Below are 18,664 nucleotides of genomic sequence, written 5' to 3' on the forward strand. Positions count from 1 at the left end.
TTCAGTAGAAATCAGAGCCCACATTCCCTCCATCTTTACTAAACATCAATCGCTTAAATGATGATACTTTTTACCATCACACAAGACATTGGTCCTCTGTGCTCCCTTCATCTACCAACTAAGCCCTCAGAAATGAGTCTTCAGGGGCTTCCCTAGGATTTAGATGAAAACTCCATTACTAAATCTAATTTTAGGCTTTATGGGGTTTACCAGCAACCACCTCCTTTCCTCATTCTTGAATCTTCCACCCTAATTTTACTCCTGCTATGTTCTCGCTAGGTGAACTCCTTTCTCCTCTTGCACAGATGAATTTCCTTCTTGGACCAAATATTCGATCTCTTTTTTACTGAAAGTTATTCCTTTACCCCACCAAATTATACCCATCTGATTCCTCAACATGCATTTCTAAACTTGACTTTTTACCACAAAAAAGTGCTATCATAGAACTATTATCTCCTGCTACATGAGGTGATGGATATTAACTGGCTAGGTTTTGGTGACCATTTCACAATGTATATATATCAAAACATCAACTTATGTAGCTTAAATCTATACAATTTCTGATTTTCTATTATAAGCCAACAAAGCATAAAAAAATAACCATTTCCCATGATTCACGTTTTTACATATTCAGTTTAGTTCAGTTCAGTTCAGTTGCTCAGTCGTGTCCAGCTCTTTGCGACCCCGTAAATCGCAGCACACCAGGCCTCCCTGTCCATCACCAACTCCCAGAGTTCACTCAGAATCATGTCCATCGAGCTGGTGATGCCATCCAGCCATCTCATTCTCTGTTGTCCCCTTCTCCTCCTGCCCCCAATTCCTCGCAGCATCAGAGTCTTTTCCAGTGAGTCAACTCTCGCATGAGGTGGCCAAAGTATTGGAGTTTCAGCTTTAGCATCAGTCCTTCCAATGAACACCCAGGACTGATCTCCTTTAGAATGGACTGGTTGGATCTCCTTGCAGTCCAAGGGACTCTCAAGAGTCTTCTCCAACACCACAGTTCAAAAGCATCAATTCTTTGGCACTCAGCTTTCTTTACAGTCCAACTCTCATATCCATACATGACCACTGGAAAAACCACAGCCTTGACTAGACAGACCTTTGTTAGCAAACTAATGTCTCTGCTTTTTAATATGCTATCTATTCACACTCCCATATTTTCACATACGTATGCTAAGGTATGATCTGTGGAATACAGTGTACATATTTACGTGATCTCTCTTTGCCTGTCTTGTCCACCTAATCTGGCTGTTGTTGAGGATCAGTGCCATGTCTAACACATTGTTCACAAATGCTTTCCTGGTGTCTTAGGCAGTAAAGAATCTGCCTGCAGTGTGGGAGACCTAAGTTCAATCTCTGGGTTGCGAAGATCCTCTGGAGGAGGGCATGGCAACCCACTCCAGTATTCTTGCCTGGAATCCCCATGGACAGAGAAGCCTGGCGGGCTGCAGTCCATGGGGTGGCAAAGAGTCAGACACAACTGAAGCAACTAAGCACAGCACTCCCATATTTTCACATACATATGCTAATGTGTGACCTGTGGAATATGGTGTACATATTTACATGATCTCTGTTTGCCTGTCTCATCCACCTAGTCTGGTTGTTGTTGAGGACCGGTGCCAGGTCTAACACAGTCTTTACAGATGCTCACAGAAAGTCTAATATAGAGTTATAATCTCAATTTTTATATTTATGATAATGAATTTAAATTACAATGAAATAATGAAAATTCAGTTCTTAAAAAAAGCTACTGAGAAATGACACTTGAACTTGATGTAACATTACTCTCCATAAACCCTGGATCAGAAATGTTAAGTTGGTAGGATCCTGCCCTTATTTTAATCACCTCCAATTCAGTTCTTTCTCATTAGCTCTCCCTTCCTGGCATTATCTTCTTTTTAAATGTAAATACCTATGATATGGTCCCTTTCTAAATCAATCATGTAAATTCAATAGATTGGCACTCAGCACTTACAGTACTAAATAAGTACTAGAGGTACAGAGATGAATAAAGCACAGGCTTTACCCTCCACTACTGAGTTTTTCAATTTAATGCATTAAAACAGATTATAATGTCCTATATAGAACCCAAGTGTATATTTCATTTTCATCTGTAACTTATACTGGTCACACATTCAGTACACATTTTTATATCTTTCATCTAAATTTTTATAAATCCATTGCATATAAGCATACAGAGATCCTAGAATGTCTACATATCACAACAGAGGAAAACAAAACAAGAGCAGAGCGGACCCTTCTAAAAGACCAAATTTATTTTGGGTGCATTTGCTTTCAAAAACAAGATCCCCGTCTTTTTTATTCTACATTTTGGTTTTTTCTTTAATCTGATATTCACTTGAATTCTTTCATGTATAGATTCCTGCCAATGAATGAATCCCAGATTCATTAACTGACTGATTTAATACTGAGTACTTACAAAGTGTTAGAAAATATGAAAGAAAACTCTTATTAGAAAATGAGAATCTAACTGAATATTAAACACACTGTGCTTAAATAAGCTGATAGGAAGCTCAGATTCAGGTAAATTAAAATGAAATTTTACAATCTACATATACTAGCACTCAGAAAATTAACAGGTTATTTGATCTATCACTCTTTTTTCCCATGTTTTTAAAAACTGAACTATAAGTGATTTACAATGTTGTGTTAATTTTTGATGTGCAACAAAGTGATTCAGTTACACATACATACACATTCTTTCTCATATTCTTTTCCATTGTGGTTTATTTCAGGATTGTGAATATAGTTCCCAGTGCTATACAGTAGGACCTTGCTGTTTATCTATTTAATACATAGCAGTGTGTACCAGCTAATCCCAAGCTCCTAATTTATCGCTCCTCCACCCTCTCTTCCCTTTGGTAACCATAAATTTGTTTTCTATGTCTGAGAACAAACTCTGCTTCATAGATAATTTCACTTGTGTCATATTTTAGATTCCACCATGTAAGTGATACTGTATAGTAAATGTCTTTTTCTTTCTGACTTACTTCACTTATGATCTATCACACTTTAAACTCATAGTTTAAAACGACACAAATTTCTGATGGGTCCCGGGGTTCAATTTTGACAGGAGATGTGTTCAAGTCTGCATTTTTGAATAGCATAGAACAGAAATATTTGGTTTTACTACTCACCTGTGTTATGACCATGAATACGGCAATACCAGTGGATGCAGGAGTAGAGTCCCACTGGAGAGGTCTGCTCTGAGACTTCTTCATTCTGACTATTGTCCAACCCATGCACAGACTCAGAAGTAGGTACAGCATTTGAATTTGGGAAGCGATGTCAAAAACTAATGGGAAACGAAAACCAAAGTCAGATGAGCTTTCCCAATACAACAAATCTCCTCCTTCTTTTTTCTGTGGCCATGCCGCACAGTTTGCGGGATCTTAGTTCCCCAGCTGAAGAATGAACCCGCACTCTGGGCAGTGAAAGCTCAGAGTCCTAACCACAGGACCGCCAGGGAATTTCCAAATTTTATCCTTTTTGCATTGAGAACATAATTTATTTTATTAAGCACAAAAGACAGGCACTTTCAAAAAGAAACTACCAAAATTCAATAATAAATCTAAAGAATTAAAGTTCTGCCACCATTACACTGAAACATGTATATTATCATATGTGAAATGAATCGCCAGTCCAGGTTCGATGCATGATACAGGATGCTCGGGGCTGGTGCACTGGGATGACCCAGAGGGATGGGATGGGGAGGGAGGTGGGAGGGGGGTTCAAGATGGGGAACACATGTACACCCGTGGTGGATCCGTGTCAACGTATGGCAAAACCAATACTGTAAAGTAATTAGCCTCCAATTAAAATTTAAAAAATAAAGTTCTGCCATTAAATTTGTAAACATTTCTGAAAATAGCTAACACAATGGCAAAACTCCTATTTTTAAAAATATATATGTACCTGTATGTATTTTTAAGGCCAGCTTTAAATCTGTTTGTGTTCCTTATTTTTCTTAGTTTTTCTAACTACAATCTATAACTCACTACTTATGAAAACAAGTTTTAAATATAACTTCTGCAGTGTGGAGAACACTACGTATTTCTGGGTTGTTAATGTTTCGATGGCTGAATCACAATGTGAAGAATAGTTTCTAAAACTATTAGTAAGAAATAGCATGACAATAAAGAAATGCAGAGCCTCTGTAACATCCAATTATGCTGGCCTTAGTGTCACAGTCCTGAAGACAGATGAAGTGCTCCATGCATTAGTGTGAAGCGCCACCAGGTGGCCATCACTCACATTTCAGGGGAAGTCCACTGCTGTGGAAAGAACGCAACAAAACCCCCTGCGTCCAGTTCAGCGCTACCTCCACTGACACATGTATTTATTTTGGAAGTTCTATTTATTGATTTTTTAAAAAATTATAACCTTTCATCAAAATGTATTTTGATGTGGATTTTGGAATAAACGTTTGATCACAATTTAACAAAATAAAACTTCCTTCAAATTGCCATTTATGACTTTGATGTCTACAACTTTTACTTCTTTTATACAAAGATATTCTTAGAGAAACAGATAAAACTAGTTGAAGTATAATACTTATATTAAAAGTCACAAGCCAAAAACCTATTAATAATAGATCTTCTCTCAAATTTATTTTGACATATTTTTCTAACCCTAACCCCACTGGAAAAGACTCTGATGCTGGGAGGGATTGGGGGCGGGAGGAGAAGGGGACGACAGAGAATGAGATGGCTGGATGGCATCACCGACTTGATGGACATGAGTTTGAGTGAACTATGGGAGTGATGGACAGGGAGACCTGGCGTGCTGTGATTCATGGGGTCGCAAAGAGTCGGACATGACTGAGCAACTGAACTGAACTGAACCCCAATTAGAACTAGATACTTTACATTTAGGCTTACTTATCTGTAATAGTGAATTCTAATAATGAACTGTCACCACATTTCAATGATATGAAACATCATGGCCTTTCAGATCAAGGATAATTTACTTTCATGGAGATTTTAAATGACTGTGATGCTAATTATTTTTATTAAACATTTTACAAATACATATTCAATTACTTAAAGAAGTCAGCCAAAGGAATATACCTACATAAGTTGCTACTTAGCTTTTGCTATTTGTTTTCACAAATACAGGGTAGGGGGTACATTGATTTTCTGGTTCATTTCTATGTGTACTAACTAATGCACATATTGATATAATACACTGTAACTGTGAAGACAGGCAGAACACGGCTTATCTGTTCTTGGAAAAGTAACTAATTATAGACAAACTACACAGATCACACAAAAATCCCATCCTGTGGAATTTAATTAAAAATCTTGAAATTTTAGGGGCTTCTCTGGTGGTCTTGTGGTTAAGACTCCACACTTCGACTTCAGGGGGCACAGGTTTGATCCCTGGTTTGGGAACTATTAATAAGATCCCACATGCCGTGTGGTGCAGCCAAAAAATTTTTTTTAAAAAGGAATTTATCATTTAATAAACCTGTTGTCAGAACTACCAAAAACGATCAATGTTGATTTACTGTCGTTTTTTTAAAAGACTTTTGCTTTTAACCTACCATGAAGATGCCAGACAGCCTGAAACTGTTTTGTATATAGCAGACACTCACAAAACTTCAAAAGTCCTTGATTTTAGTAATAGCTTTGCTACTGATGGGCCTCTGTATGCTTTGCCTTTCTGGACCACAATTTCCTCATCTAAAATGCATGAGCTAAATTATTTCTATGTTCTGTCCAGCTTTAAAACTCTAGGACTCTATTATAAACACCCTGAGTCATCTAAGAGAAAACAGGGGGACAATGCAGGGTTCTGGTAATGTCAAAGAGAATCAACTTTTGCTCATGCCCAAGAGGTGAACAGTATATACATCTTCTTCACAAGGAAAAGGAGAGGTTATAGAAGTTTTAGAATCTTAAAATAGGCAGCAAGATCAGGATAAGCAGGTCCTGAGATGATTACAGAGACACTATAAGATACCCTATTAAAGAGTAAGGAGACTAGAAGAGAAACATGGAAAATATAAGGAAAGTAAATCCTAGAATGGTTGTGTATTCAGGACCTGCTTTTTTAGAGCAAATCTTAACTTGTTTTTCAGAACTGAGAATGGCATATGACCTGATGGACCGCTGAAGCTCTCTTTTAAAAGTTATGATTATAGGAAATTTTATTTTTTCACCAGCATGCTTAATTGAAAAATTACCTCATAAGAGTTCCTCTTATAAATCAAAGAACAAAGCTGAGAAGTCAGCTCAATTATAGGTTTATAGGTTTATTCTATGGCTCCAGGTTAGAAATAGAAAAAGTCAAAAAAGGGATGATAAAAGGGAAAAAAAAAACCCTTTAGCTTTGTGGTCAGAAAATTAGGTCTAAGTCTTGGCTCTACCATCTACCAGATGACTGACATTTGGAAATGCACTTTTTGTCACTGAGCCCAGATTCTTTATCTGCAAAATAGGGATAAGCGTACCTACTTCACTGAGTCTTTACTGAGGATAAAAATGACAGAAAGGGCATAAATATGCTCTAAAGACAATGAAGAGCTAAACACATTACCTATCCCTACAGAAACTAAACAGGATATGTGGAAACTAAATCTGTAATCTTATTTCCAGTTGAGCCAAATCTAATCAACCTCAGATTAAAAAAACACTGTATTATGACAGAAAATAACTGACGAGAAAGGAAAACATACAAGAAGCAGATAGGATAGCAAGTTTATGTTTTAAAGAAATGCTTAGTAAGATACTCACATTCCGCCAAACTTCCCATAAAAGGTACCCCTATTCCATCTTTGGAGTAACTGAGGAATTGAAGAGGAGAATATTAGCATAAATTACAAATGTGAACAAAATTATTCATAATCAAAGCAAACATAACTTTGGTGGACTAATTAGGATTAATTAGACATAATGATGAACACAGTTTTAATGGTTTTGAGTTACCTGGAGAAATGAATGTAATTAGCGAAAGCTGAACCAGCTTGTAACAGCAATGCAGTTGTCAGAACCTTTAAAACCATGTGCATGGGTCCTCCTTTCTTAATAGCCTGCCACAGTGACTGAGCATAAATGCAAGCAGTCACAAAGTATACTAGGATTAGGAGGAAAAAGAACTCATGTAACCCTGTGAAGAGAAGAGAGGAACAAGCCGGTTACAGAGTCGGGGTGCTTTCAAATCTTCCCATCAACATGTTTTCAGAACTTGTTTTTTAAGTGGAGTCATTGCCTTTATTTACTTTTGCAAGAGAAAAAAAGGAAAACTGCTGAAACTTAAATAATCTTCTATTCTGGAATAAAGTCTTAACTGTAAGAGCACAGCTTAAACTAAGGTCAATCTATTAAAAAAAAAATACTGGTCAGGAAATAAGCCCACAGAGTAACCACAAAATAATAGTTTTGTTTGAAAAAACAATGATTTCAACATTCAGTTACATATGTTTCTTACCCCCAAGACGGGCTTCTTCTATAAGACGTTTAAAAATAGACTTAGTCAGTCAATAATAGTTTACATACCCTGACAATGCTTCTCGAAGTGTGAGCCCTGGCCAGCAGCAGCACCAGCACCAGGGACCTAGTTAGAAATGCACATTTGGGACTCATCCTGTATTTAGGATCTCAGAGACCCTGGGAGTGGGGACCAGCACTCTGGGTTTAAAAAGATCCTTCAGTGACTCTGATGCAGCTAAAACCTGAGAGCCACAGCTCTGGGATGGATGGAAGCCTTAAATTCCCACTTGGACAAAGTGTCACAATATGTGTCCTTCTTTCTGAAGGAAAGGGCTTTCATTCTGTCAAAGAGGAAAACCTATGGAGACCACGTGATTCCACTCCACAGGTGACTGAAACTAAAGCACGTGACCAAATGGCTACCAATCCAAAGACTAGTCATTGGTCAATAGCATCACTTGGTTCTCAAAGATAAGAGGCTAAGCATGTTCTCTTGGGACATCAAACCACAAAACACAGAAAGGATGAAGCAAGAAAAGAAGTTGGAAAAGAACTGATGCTCGGACAGGTCACAAAACACAGAAAGGATGAAGCAAGAAAAGAAGTTGGAAAGAACTGATGCTCGGACAGGTCACAGGAGTCAAGCCAGGCCATACTGAAATAAAAATTCTGAGTGAGCAGAAAGTTTGAATGAGCAAAGGGAGTTGGCTGGTGAAGACGAGAACAAAGCAAATGTGCAGAATTTTCATAATGGTGCTAGGCATTTAGCGACCTCTAGCAACCCACTCCAGTGTTCTTGCCTGGAGAATCTCAGGGACGGGGGAGCCTGGTTGGGCTTCCGTCTGTGGGGTCACACAGAGTCGGACACGACTGAAGTGACTTAGCAGCAGCAGCAGCAGCTTCTACCAGCAACTTTTCAGGATGGTCTTCACACATTCTCAAGATAAACACCCTCTTTTCTGCGTTAAGTGGAATCTTTTGACTGTGTCTTCACTCTTCAGAACTTTCAGAAAATTTTTATAACAAACCAGGGCAAGCTCTGAGTTTAACAGTTTACATTTACTCCGTTACATTGAAAGTTAGTCCCTAACATTAGGGCTTTTATATTCTATCTAAATAACACTGGACACACTGATAGCAGCTATGAAGACAGCTGTCTCTATTGAATTTGTGAATGAATAGTCTAAACTGCACTCACTTTCATCCAACTGTGACCCCTGAACGTGCTCCAATTTCCCATGTGGGATAAACTTGAAAAACCAGAAGGAAATGTTTCCATTATATGGAAAATCATTTTGGAAAAGTAATTCAGGACATACAAAGAGTAGGAAAAATACTCAGTAAACACTTCAATCTCAGTCATGTTTTAGGCATGGTTAGGAGAAAACAGAAAGTCTTTCAGCCACTGGGTGTCTCTCCTGCTCTTCATACCTAAATGCTGATCGTCCACTTCGCTAGTCCAGGTGAGAAAGCACGTTCAGACTTCAGGAAGAGAATATCAAATAACAGAATGGGTGTATGTTCTTTTAAAATTCCTGACATAGAGAAGTAGAGTATTCTAGTTTTAGAAATAATAGGACCATAAGCCTGCGATTGTTAGAGTAATAGAACAAAGCAGAAAATAAGCTAAACATGTTATAACTGTGGGCTGCCCTGGTAGCTCATTTGGTAAAGAATCCACCTGCAATGCAGGAGACCTGGGTTCGATCCCTGGGTTGGGACGATCCCCTGGAGGGCACGGCAACCCATCCAGTGTTCTTGCCTGGAGAATCCCCATCCCCATGGACATGGTGGGCTATAGTCCATGGGGCTGCAAATAGTCAGACATGATTGAGCAACTAAGCACACCATTATAACGTGGGTCAGTAAAAGTCTTGATGCGATCCTGTGTTCAGAATCTGTTTTTGTCTTTCTTTCTTAGTATAAAGAATTAAATATGGTATTCTACTTAAATTTTTATTTATATATAATACTTAACAGAATATTCATTACAAGTTAAGGTTCCAGACTCTGTCAGGTTAGAAATGCACTAGGAAAAGAAAATTCTCAGACTATTTATTGAGTCACCAGAATAGTGAGTCTCCCAGGTGGCTCAGTGGAAAAGAATCTGCCTGCCACGCAGGAGATACAAGTTCAATCCCTGGGTTGGGAAGATCCCCAGTGAAGGAAATGGCAACCCACTCCAGTAGTCTTGCCTGGAGAATCCCATGGGGTTTCCCAGGCAAGAATGGGAAATCTTGCCTGAGAAAGATGGACTGGTGGGCTACAGTCCATGGGGTCACAAAAAAGTTGGACACGACTCAGAGACTAAACAACAACCATGACCAGAATAATAGAGGAAAGGACTTTTGAAAATAAGACATATGTCACTAGCAAAAAACGTTTTCAGATTATTCAAGACTAAATGTATTTTCCATAAAAAGCTAAGACTGTAACCAACAAATTACTTCACTGAGATAATATATTAAGTAACCTGAACAAGGACATTTGTCCTATACTTTGCTCATTGCATTTTGCATAGATTATTTAACTTGACTCTGATTCTTTAAAGATAAAACTCTGCTTTTGTACTCAGGGTTCTTTTAAACAAACCACCTCTAGGAAAAAAGTCTGTTTCTTTCCTCTTCAACTTTACTTTGTTCTGCCAACATCCCTCAGAGGAGAGCAATCTATGTTCACCTTGAAACTAAAATCTAATTTTAAAACAGGTGGATACTAGGTATTAAGTCTTCTCTATACAAAAGAAGAAAAACACTCTTAAATCACCATGCAATGGGTGACAAAGACTTATAAGGGAATAAGTAGATTTTAAGGCAAACTTAATGGGAAGAAGCATTAGTAAAACTCAGTGGGAAGAAAACGTTTAGGAGAGCTTTAAAAATATTTACCTCCAGCTAAATGATGGGAGATGGGAGAAAGAGGGTAAGAGAGGGAGACAGTCAATAGGTCACGGGGCAGCCCCTGGAAAAGTCTGGCCTACCAGTGATGTCTGCGGTCTCAGAACCCAAGGTCCACCCTACCCGCAGGTGTCTCAAGATACCTCCTGATCAGTCAACCAATTAGAGAAATTCCAATACTCTCTTTGCCCAAAGATGGACGCCTAACCCTAACCGTTTACTTTGACTTGTTGGTTTACCTTTATCTCCTTTCTGATACCTTCACTTTACATTTCTCTTACCATGTTAGATAACAAGGTCATGTGTGGAGTTCTGGCCAATGAAATGTGATGAGGGACCTTCTGGGAAAAGTTTCCTTGCTCTTAACAAAGAGACACTGAATTTGGCCATTGTCCAGATACAAGGACCAGATAACTGCAGTTAACTGTGAATATGAGGGACAGTCAGAGGATATGAGGGTAGAGAAAAGCTAAATAAACTGTCTTGAATAAGTCTCAGATGTTATTGTTATGTAGGAGAATTAATTTCCTTACTGTCTATACTACTTGCAGGAGAGTTTTCCATTAAAGTTACAGAGCTAAAGGTAAGATCGATAACAGAGAGAAAAAAAGGAACAAGAGAAAATAATAAACGTATCTGGAGTCTTAAAGACAGTGAGATGGCAGATGTGGAAGAGCCTGTAATATTATTCCAAGAAAAATCAAGTCTACTTTAGACAATGATGCTTTAACTCTCAGGATTCTGTGCACTTCTTTTGGTCTCTACCAACTACAAGTAATTAACAAGGATTCTAATTTTTTAAGAGGCGATTTTATTTTATTCTACCTTGAGGCACGATATTCCTATGTAGTGTTTGGTCAAATAGCATCAAACTTGCCTTAGTCAATATTCAAAAAAAATCTTAAGTTCCTATGTCTATAAAATATAGGAGTAACTGAAGTCTGGTAGATATATAAAATACCTAATTGGTTTGAAAGGAAACTATAAAATTTAATCAGAGTAACATGCAACATTAATTGCAGCTTTTTGCACCAGGTTATTCTAATTTGAACCTCTAAGATACATGGTTTAACAGTCTATTCTGAGTAAAAAGCATAGCAAATCAATTTTCTCCACTCAGGGCAGAAAATTAGTCAAATGAGGAAAAGTTTCAAAACCAAACTAATTGGGAATTATTCCCTGGAAACAAATTCTATACCTGAGGCTATAGATTAGGAAGAATCCTTCTGAAGGATTTATGTTAAAACCAACACATTTCTAAAGCAACATGGACTTCTAGATAAGTGGGTCTACACATTAGAATTAGCTAAATGCCTCACTTCCACTCCAAAACCAAGTCTATCTCAGTCTCTGGCGGCGGACATCTGTATTTTTCCCAAAGCTCTCCAGATACATACACAGCGGTGGGTTGAGAATTAATGAATTAATCCCTCAATGTAGAATTAATCAGATTTTAAGGCATCTAGATATTTAAAGAAAGAAATGATGAGATCCTTGGAAGTTACACCAGCTACCTGGCAACGAATACTTCTGAGTACTTAAAGCACTTTTAAAAATCAACCCCCACATCAGAGCCTCGCAAAGAATCCCATACTCAGTGCAAATCCGTACTATAGTGAGATTTTCTCCCTTCATTTAAATACTCTCGGTGCCATGACCAAAGTAACATTCCCCACTTGAGTGAAAGAAAGACAGATTTTAAACACACTGTAAGTATCAAATCAAAATCGGTCACAGGAGAAGGTAGATCAGAAGGAGTCAGGACGAAGAACTGTCGGACTTCAAATTCTGTCAATCTAAAATTGTGACGGAATATTTTACGGGAGTAGATTTGATTTCAGAAAACTTCATCAATTTTGATCCTTCCTAAAACGGTTGCAAGCTCCAATGAAGGCAATCCTAAAAATATTCAAATACCCTAGTGAAGGACAGCTATTTGAAGTACTGGAGTTTCTATCCTACTTAATCACTGGGTTGCCAATTTAGACTGCTCAGTTTATCAACATACTTCTGTTCATAAAAATTAAGCTAGCTTATCATAAAAACAGATTTCAGAATGCAGAAACTATAAACTATCCATAATCCTACCAGCCAATGTATGGAAACAATCTGTTCATATTTTTGTACTTCTTTCTGTTGATTCTCTGCATTTTGTAACATAATTGAAATCATACAACATAAAATTTCCAGTTCTGCTTTTAAACTTAATAGTACAGCTGTTACAATTCTATAAGAAGGTTTATTTAACCATTTCTCTACTGTGGGATACAAGTTGTTTATTATTTTTCAGTATTCGAATAACACAACATGAAGATTCTTGGGCATAAATCTTTTTCTACACTTAGGACATCTAAATATATATTCTTACCAGATTCTCCAGCACTGAAATGGTCAAATGGGTTCCCTTCAGCATCCGGGTTTAGTAACATCATTTCAAATGGGATCTCTTCCACCTGAGAATCCTCATTGCCCTCTCTGCATGTGTACTTATCCGCATAGAACACATGCCACTTTTGTGGATAAGGAATCTGGGACACTGTCAGGTTATGTTCCGTCTGATTCACGGCCACTTCAAAGGAAAAAAAAAAAAGCACTTTCAAAGCAAAACTCTCAAATGTATTCATTGTTTTAGTCACACAATCAATTTGAAATTAGAATTCTTTCGTTTAGTTCTTATTGCCTCAGCAATCCAAACCCTGATATAGTACTGGAATAAGTTCTGTAAGTCAGAAAGCAGGTAAAAATATTGTATCTAACCAACCAAAGGAATCACTGTAAAAGTTCTATGAAAATATGTACACTGCTGTGCACCCGAAATGATCACAACGTTGTTAATCGGCTATACTCCAAAACAAAATAGTTTTTAAAAAGTTCTGTGAAACACCACAAATGACTAGAAAGGTTTCATTGAAATTTTGAATTTCAATTAAATATTTCCAAAGTTTTCAAGTAAGTGAGCAATACTAAAAATTTTTTTGTTGCAGTGGTAAAACATGTATAGCACAAAAGTTATCATTTTTAGGTGTACAGCTCTGTATTAAGTACATTCACAATGCTGTGTGAACCACCATGGTGACATTTCTGAAAATTACTTATTTGAGTTATATGGAGCATTCAACTTTGGAAACTATTATATCTAAAAACTATGGCTGACAAACACCTTCAAAAGATTGTCCAAAATCTCTTCCTGATTGGTTATTCCTTTAAAAGGTACTCAAAACAGAAATTACAGGAATATAAGAGTTGTTACACTGGGTCAGATCTACATAATGTATTGAGGGGTGGAAACTGTTGGCCTCAAACAGACCTGTGCTTGAATCTTGGCTCCAATATTTACCTTCTATATGACTTTGGGCAAGTTACATAAGCAATGACACTCACTTTCTTCATCCGTAAAATGAAGATAATACTTAGAGCAAAGAGCCAATGCAAGCACTAAGTTATACACTCAGCATGGTTGCTGAATACAAGTTGTCCTTTTCCTTTCTTTAAAATAAGGTGATTACACTAATCAATGGTTCTCAATGCAGGGTAATTCTATTCCCCTGTAGAGCATTTGTGGAGAAGGGAATGGCAACCCACTCCAGTATCCTTGCCTGGAGAATCCCATGGACAGAGGAGCCTGGCGGGCTACAGTCCATGGGGTCGGAAAGAGTCAGACACGACTGAGCGCCTAACTCTTGCACTCTCTTGTAGAGCATTTGAAAATGTATAGGGACAGTTTTGCTGTCATAACAGTTGAGAACATACTCGAAGCGAGGCAGTGCTAAACCTCACGCAACCCAACATAGCATCCCATGATAAAGACCTGTTCCTATGCAAAATGCCAATAGCACTCCCTCTGAGAAACACTAAATGATGTCCGAGATCCCTTCTTGATCTAAATCTATGATTCTGATCTAAGAGAAACTCACTACCACCATAAGTGTGGTAGGAGAGCGAAGTCTCAAACAACATGTGTAATAAAGACAGTAGGAGAGTTAGAGGAGCGAGTCTTATAACCTTGGGACTCATCATATAAATACAATACTTAACCTCTCTACGTGTATTTCTTTAGTAGTAAACTTAAGACACTTGCCCTGTCTGATTCAGAATCCTTGTGAGGAGTAAAGGAGACGGTATATGAAAATCCTAAGTGATGAGTCTGATTCTATACAAAGTGTTCTTAAAATATAGGATTATGATGGGCCCAATTCCCAAGTCCAGACTGCTCCCACTGCATGCCAGCTACTCTTGATCTTTTCCTCAATTGAAAACACAAAACTTTTTAATAAATAAAAGACATTTCTTGAGATAACTGTGGAAATTTGCATATGGAAAAGATTTTAGAGGATACTATGAAATCGTTCATTTTCTTAGATGCAGTGATGGTATGGTTATGGTAATATTTATGGAGAAGAATGTCCTTACTCTTATGAGATGTCTGCTGAAATATGGTGAATTGCTCAACACACCCACAGCTTATTTTCATTTCGGTTCAAAACAAAAAACACACACACACAAACATAAAGCAAATGTAACAAAATATTAACATTATTAAACCTAAGCCAAGAATATTCAGATGCTGGTTGCACTCTGCTTTCAACTTGTATGGATAACTGAAAATTTTCCTAATAAAAAGTTGGAAAAACATTAATTGTAAGTTGTCTTTATCACTGAGACAGGGATTTATCTAGACAGGATTCAAATTTGGAGGACTTAAAACTTTACATCTGGGAATTTCATTAATAGTAGTTAAAATGGACAAGATGATTTTGTTAAGAATGCCACAGCATTGGTTTTTTTTTTGCTGTCTTAATTTAGCTGACATTTATACTGTTTTTCTTAAGGCACAGCTTCTGGGAAAAAGTAGCAAGGACTCAAGTTTCTGTTAAATATTTGAAGATCTTTAATAAGAATTCAATATATGATCAATAAGCAGTTCAGAAATAAGGCTTTTGAAATGTGCAGCTTGCAATTATATAATCTGGGCTTATTATATAAAAGCTCTGCTGTGTTGAGGTTTTATCACTTCCACTTTTTCTCTTAGATAAAATAATATAAGAATTTAACCATTATATTTTCAATACACTTTTTGAAACGCTTCATTTTAAATTACCACATCATAAAGAGATACTGGCTTGAGTTTTTGTCTTGCTGCCTTTTTCAGTAAGCCTAGGAAATAAGCCTTTTGACAAAACTGCATGTTCATTGTTTTTGAAACAAAAGACTACAGCACATCATGCTTATTGTATGCTGATGCAATTAGTACCTCAAATATTAACAAAACTTGATTTGCAGAGAATGGTGTTGAATGGCTAATTGCCCAATAGAATTATAAAATGAAATGAATACTGTTAACAAAATTACTCAAAATAATGAGATACTAACACTTTTAAGCAATTAATAAAATATACCAAATGTACAAAAGGAAATATATGCGTATGATATAAAAAGACAATACTGAAAATGTTTTATATACAAAATTAATTTAATTATTGTTATCTGACAGCAAATTTCTTTTGCATAGAAACTCATTTTCTGTGCTTAAATATCTTCTTTGTTTGCTCTAAAAAAAAACCCTACAAAATAGTTTTCACCATTTAAAAAAATCTGGTTTATGTCATTACTGAAAGAGAAAAAAGGAAGACTGAAAAATAATTCTTCAAACATTACTTTGGGGAGTGTAAGGTCGCGGAAACGGGCGTCTCAAGCTGTAAGGAAATAACCCAGACACCAAGGGAAAGTAACAGGCTTTATTGGCAGTGCGCTCCCGGGCAGAACCCACTGACTGCAAGAATGGCCACGAGGAGTTCTGCCCCGAACAAAGGCAGGGTGTGATTTTTATGCCTTCGGGGCAGGAAGTGGCATCATATAACCTGGACAGGCCTAAGATAAGGTAAAGCTCGGGAACGCAAGATTGTGAACGGTCAGCTAGTCGAGGTGGTGAGAGCGGGTTGGTCACTCTGGAGGTCAGGAAGGGGGGTAGATCTCGGCAGAGGGTTATCACGTCAGAGATTCCTCAGCGGTTTGGTGGGACTTTTTCCCTCCAGCGGGGGATGGCAAGGGGAAGAAGTAGCCAAGATAGCCACGGGGAAGGGGAAGCCAAGAAGGCCACCAGGGTCCAACCTTACAGGGAGAACGTATAATCACAAGCAACGTTCAACACTGAGATTTTTCAAATCTACTAATCTTTTCTTAATTCATGGCAGCAATAAGGTTTTACATAGGAATCAGGCACAGTTAATGAGCTCTGAAAGGCTATTAATACTTTTAAGTCTCATTAATGGTCAGGAAATGAGAATTTTTTTTTACAAGGAATTATTTTCAAATATATGGTACTACTACACTGTCATGAATTTAAGGATACGCTTTTTGTTTCAATACATTAAAGCTTCTAGATAACAATATACTATAAATATGAAAATAATATGCAAAAGTTAGAGAATACAGATTTTGTTAAGACTTGGCTTTTGTTACTGGAAAAAGAACTGATTAAACATGTAGAAAGGGATATATATGCCATCAGTACTTAATTTATTTCAGACCTTCAACTTTAACAAAACAATCTTCATTCCTCAAAAATTCCTGTTTCCTGCGATCTTCCGTTCCAACAATTTCAAAGAATACCCTTCACATAACAGAGAAGGAAGAGGAAGGGAGAATAGAAAAAGAAACAGCAGCAAGAGGTTTTATAAATTATAGCTCTCTATACATTCAACTCCACCTAAAGGGTCATAATTAGAATCACAGCATTTTAGACTTTTAGCAACCTTGGAGAAAACCAGTCCAACTTCCATGTTGCACAGATAGGTAAAATGCAGGTGAAAGGTAACAAGATCTTATTACAAGTTACTAACAGTGATTCTCAGTTTAGCGGTCTTTCCAGTGCACCAAGTCTCTCCATATACATAGGTTCTGTGACTGAAGGTATTTGACTGATATAAAAATTATGTTTTCGCAAGTGTATATGCAATATGGTATAACACTGACCATGTAATATAAGAAAATAAATAGATTCCTATAGCTCAAAACTTTGAACAGTCCAATCAATTTTTAACAGAGAAGCAAAAAGACTTTAAGGTGCCAAATACAAAGGAAATGACCTACTACAAATACTTAGCCAGTGCTTAACTGAGCACTGTGGTGATTATAAATTCTCACTCTCTCTCATTCACAAGTGTAATTAACGCTCATACTTCTTATCACAACCTCAGTTTGGCACTTACTCACGGTGACCTGATCCATACGCTTAGCAGGCTTAAGCACTGTGGATGGTGTCAGTGTTCTGGTCGCTTGGTTTATCACCAGCGCCTAGCACAGTATGGGAAGCATTGCGCATGAATGAACGAATGGGTCAAAGAGCCTTTCTGCTCTGGCTGACTGATTTTACACCAAATAGACATAAACTTGTAACTATAACAAGTGCTGCGGAAGAAAACACGCTTTAAAACCTCAAGTGTTAACTTAGTGGACGGAAGAGTCAGAGAGGAACAACAGAGGAAAAGCCTGTGCAAAGGCCCTGGGGAGCTCTGAAACAAAACCAGCACTACAAACAAAATGAGGCCAAAGTGGGCAATCCTGTGAGATGAAGCTGAGGGGTAGGGGGGTTAGCAATCAGCCAGACTCGGATGGCTTTCCTGATCAGGTTAGGAGGGCCGTCTCTGTTTCTGAGCAGCAGGAACCCACTGCAGTATTTAAGGGTGTGGTGAGGGTGTAAAGGGGAGATGATCAAACCTGCTCTTCTGTAACTCTGGTTACACAGGGGGAACAACAGAGCTGCAGTGGCCAGGCAGGAGGTATTGCAATAGTACAGGCAAGAGACTATGGCCTCCTGGAATAACATGATGGGGGTAAGATGAAGAAAAGTAGATGAATTCAAGAGATATTTAGAGGAAACTCACTAGACAGGAAGGGGATAGAGAGGTTAAAGAGAGGAGTCTTAGAAGACTCCTTGGTTTCTAGCTTATTCACTAGATAGGTGGTGGTGCCAGTCCCTCAAACAGGGAACACTGGAAGAGGACCAGGTTTGGATGGGCATGGTGGCGGACATTCAAGAACTGGGAACTGAAGGTCAGAACTTCTTATACTTGTGTGGAACACTTAGCTAAGCAAATTGGTGTAGAAAGGCAAAGAAAACTGACAATGACCTTTTGTGTGAATTTCCCAGACAAGTTCTACAATTCAGGGTTGGGGTAAATAAGTAACTGTCTCTTTGATATCTGAATCTGGTCATTCAGGATTCTTCAGCAGACTGTCAATGTCATTTCAGAAACCTAGACAAGAGATCCCCACAATAGGGGGCGATGATATGGGACTCTATACTCTCATCCT

The 18,664-nt window shown here is 37.8% G+C and overlaps 1 protein-coding gene across 1 annotated transcript in view; it reads right to left on the reverse strand.

Moving 5' to 3' along the window:
• GPR180 (G protein-coupled receptor 180) overlaps window positions 1-18,664 on the reverse strand; it is a 29,570-nt gene that overhangs the window by 6,564 nt on the left and 4,342 nt on the right. Inside the window, exons 3-6 of the mRNA XM_055426558.2 lie at window positions 12,720-12,920; window positions 6,951-7,131; window positions 6,759-6,808; window positions 3,159-3,316 (exon numbers count right to left, since the gene is read on the reverse strand). Coding sequence (XP_055282533.2) covers window positions 3,159-3,316; window positions 6,759-6,808; window positions 6,951-7,131; window positions 12,720-12,920 — 590 coding nt within the window. The remainder of the gene's footprint in view (window positions 1-3,158; window positions 3,317-6,758; window positions 6,809-6,950; window positions 7,132-12,719; window positions 12,921-18,664) is intronic.

The sequence above is a fragment of the Moschus berezovskii genome, chromosome 13, assembly GCF_049115385.1.
Source record: "Moschus berezovskii isolate FMDL1 chromosome 13, NW_MosBer_1.0, whole genome shotgun sequence".
In the NCBI taxonomy this organism is placed as follows: Eukaryota; Metazoa; Chordata; class Mammalia; order Artiodactyla; family Moschidae; genus Moschus; species Moschus berezovskii.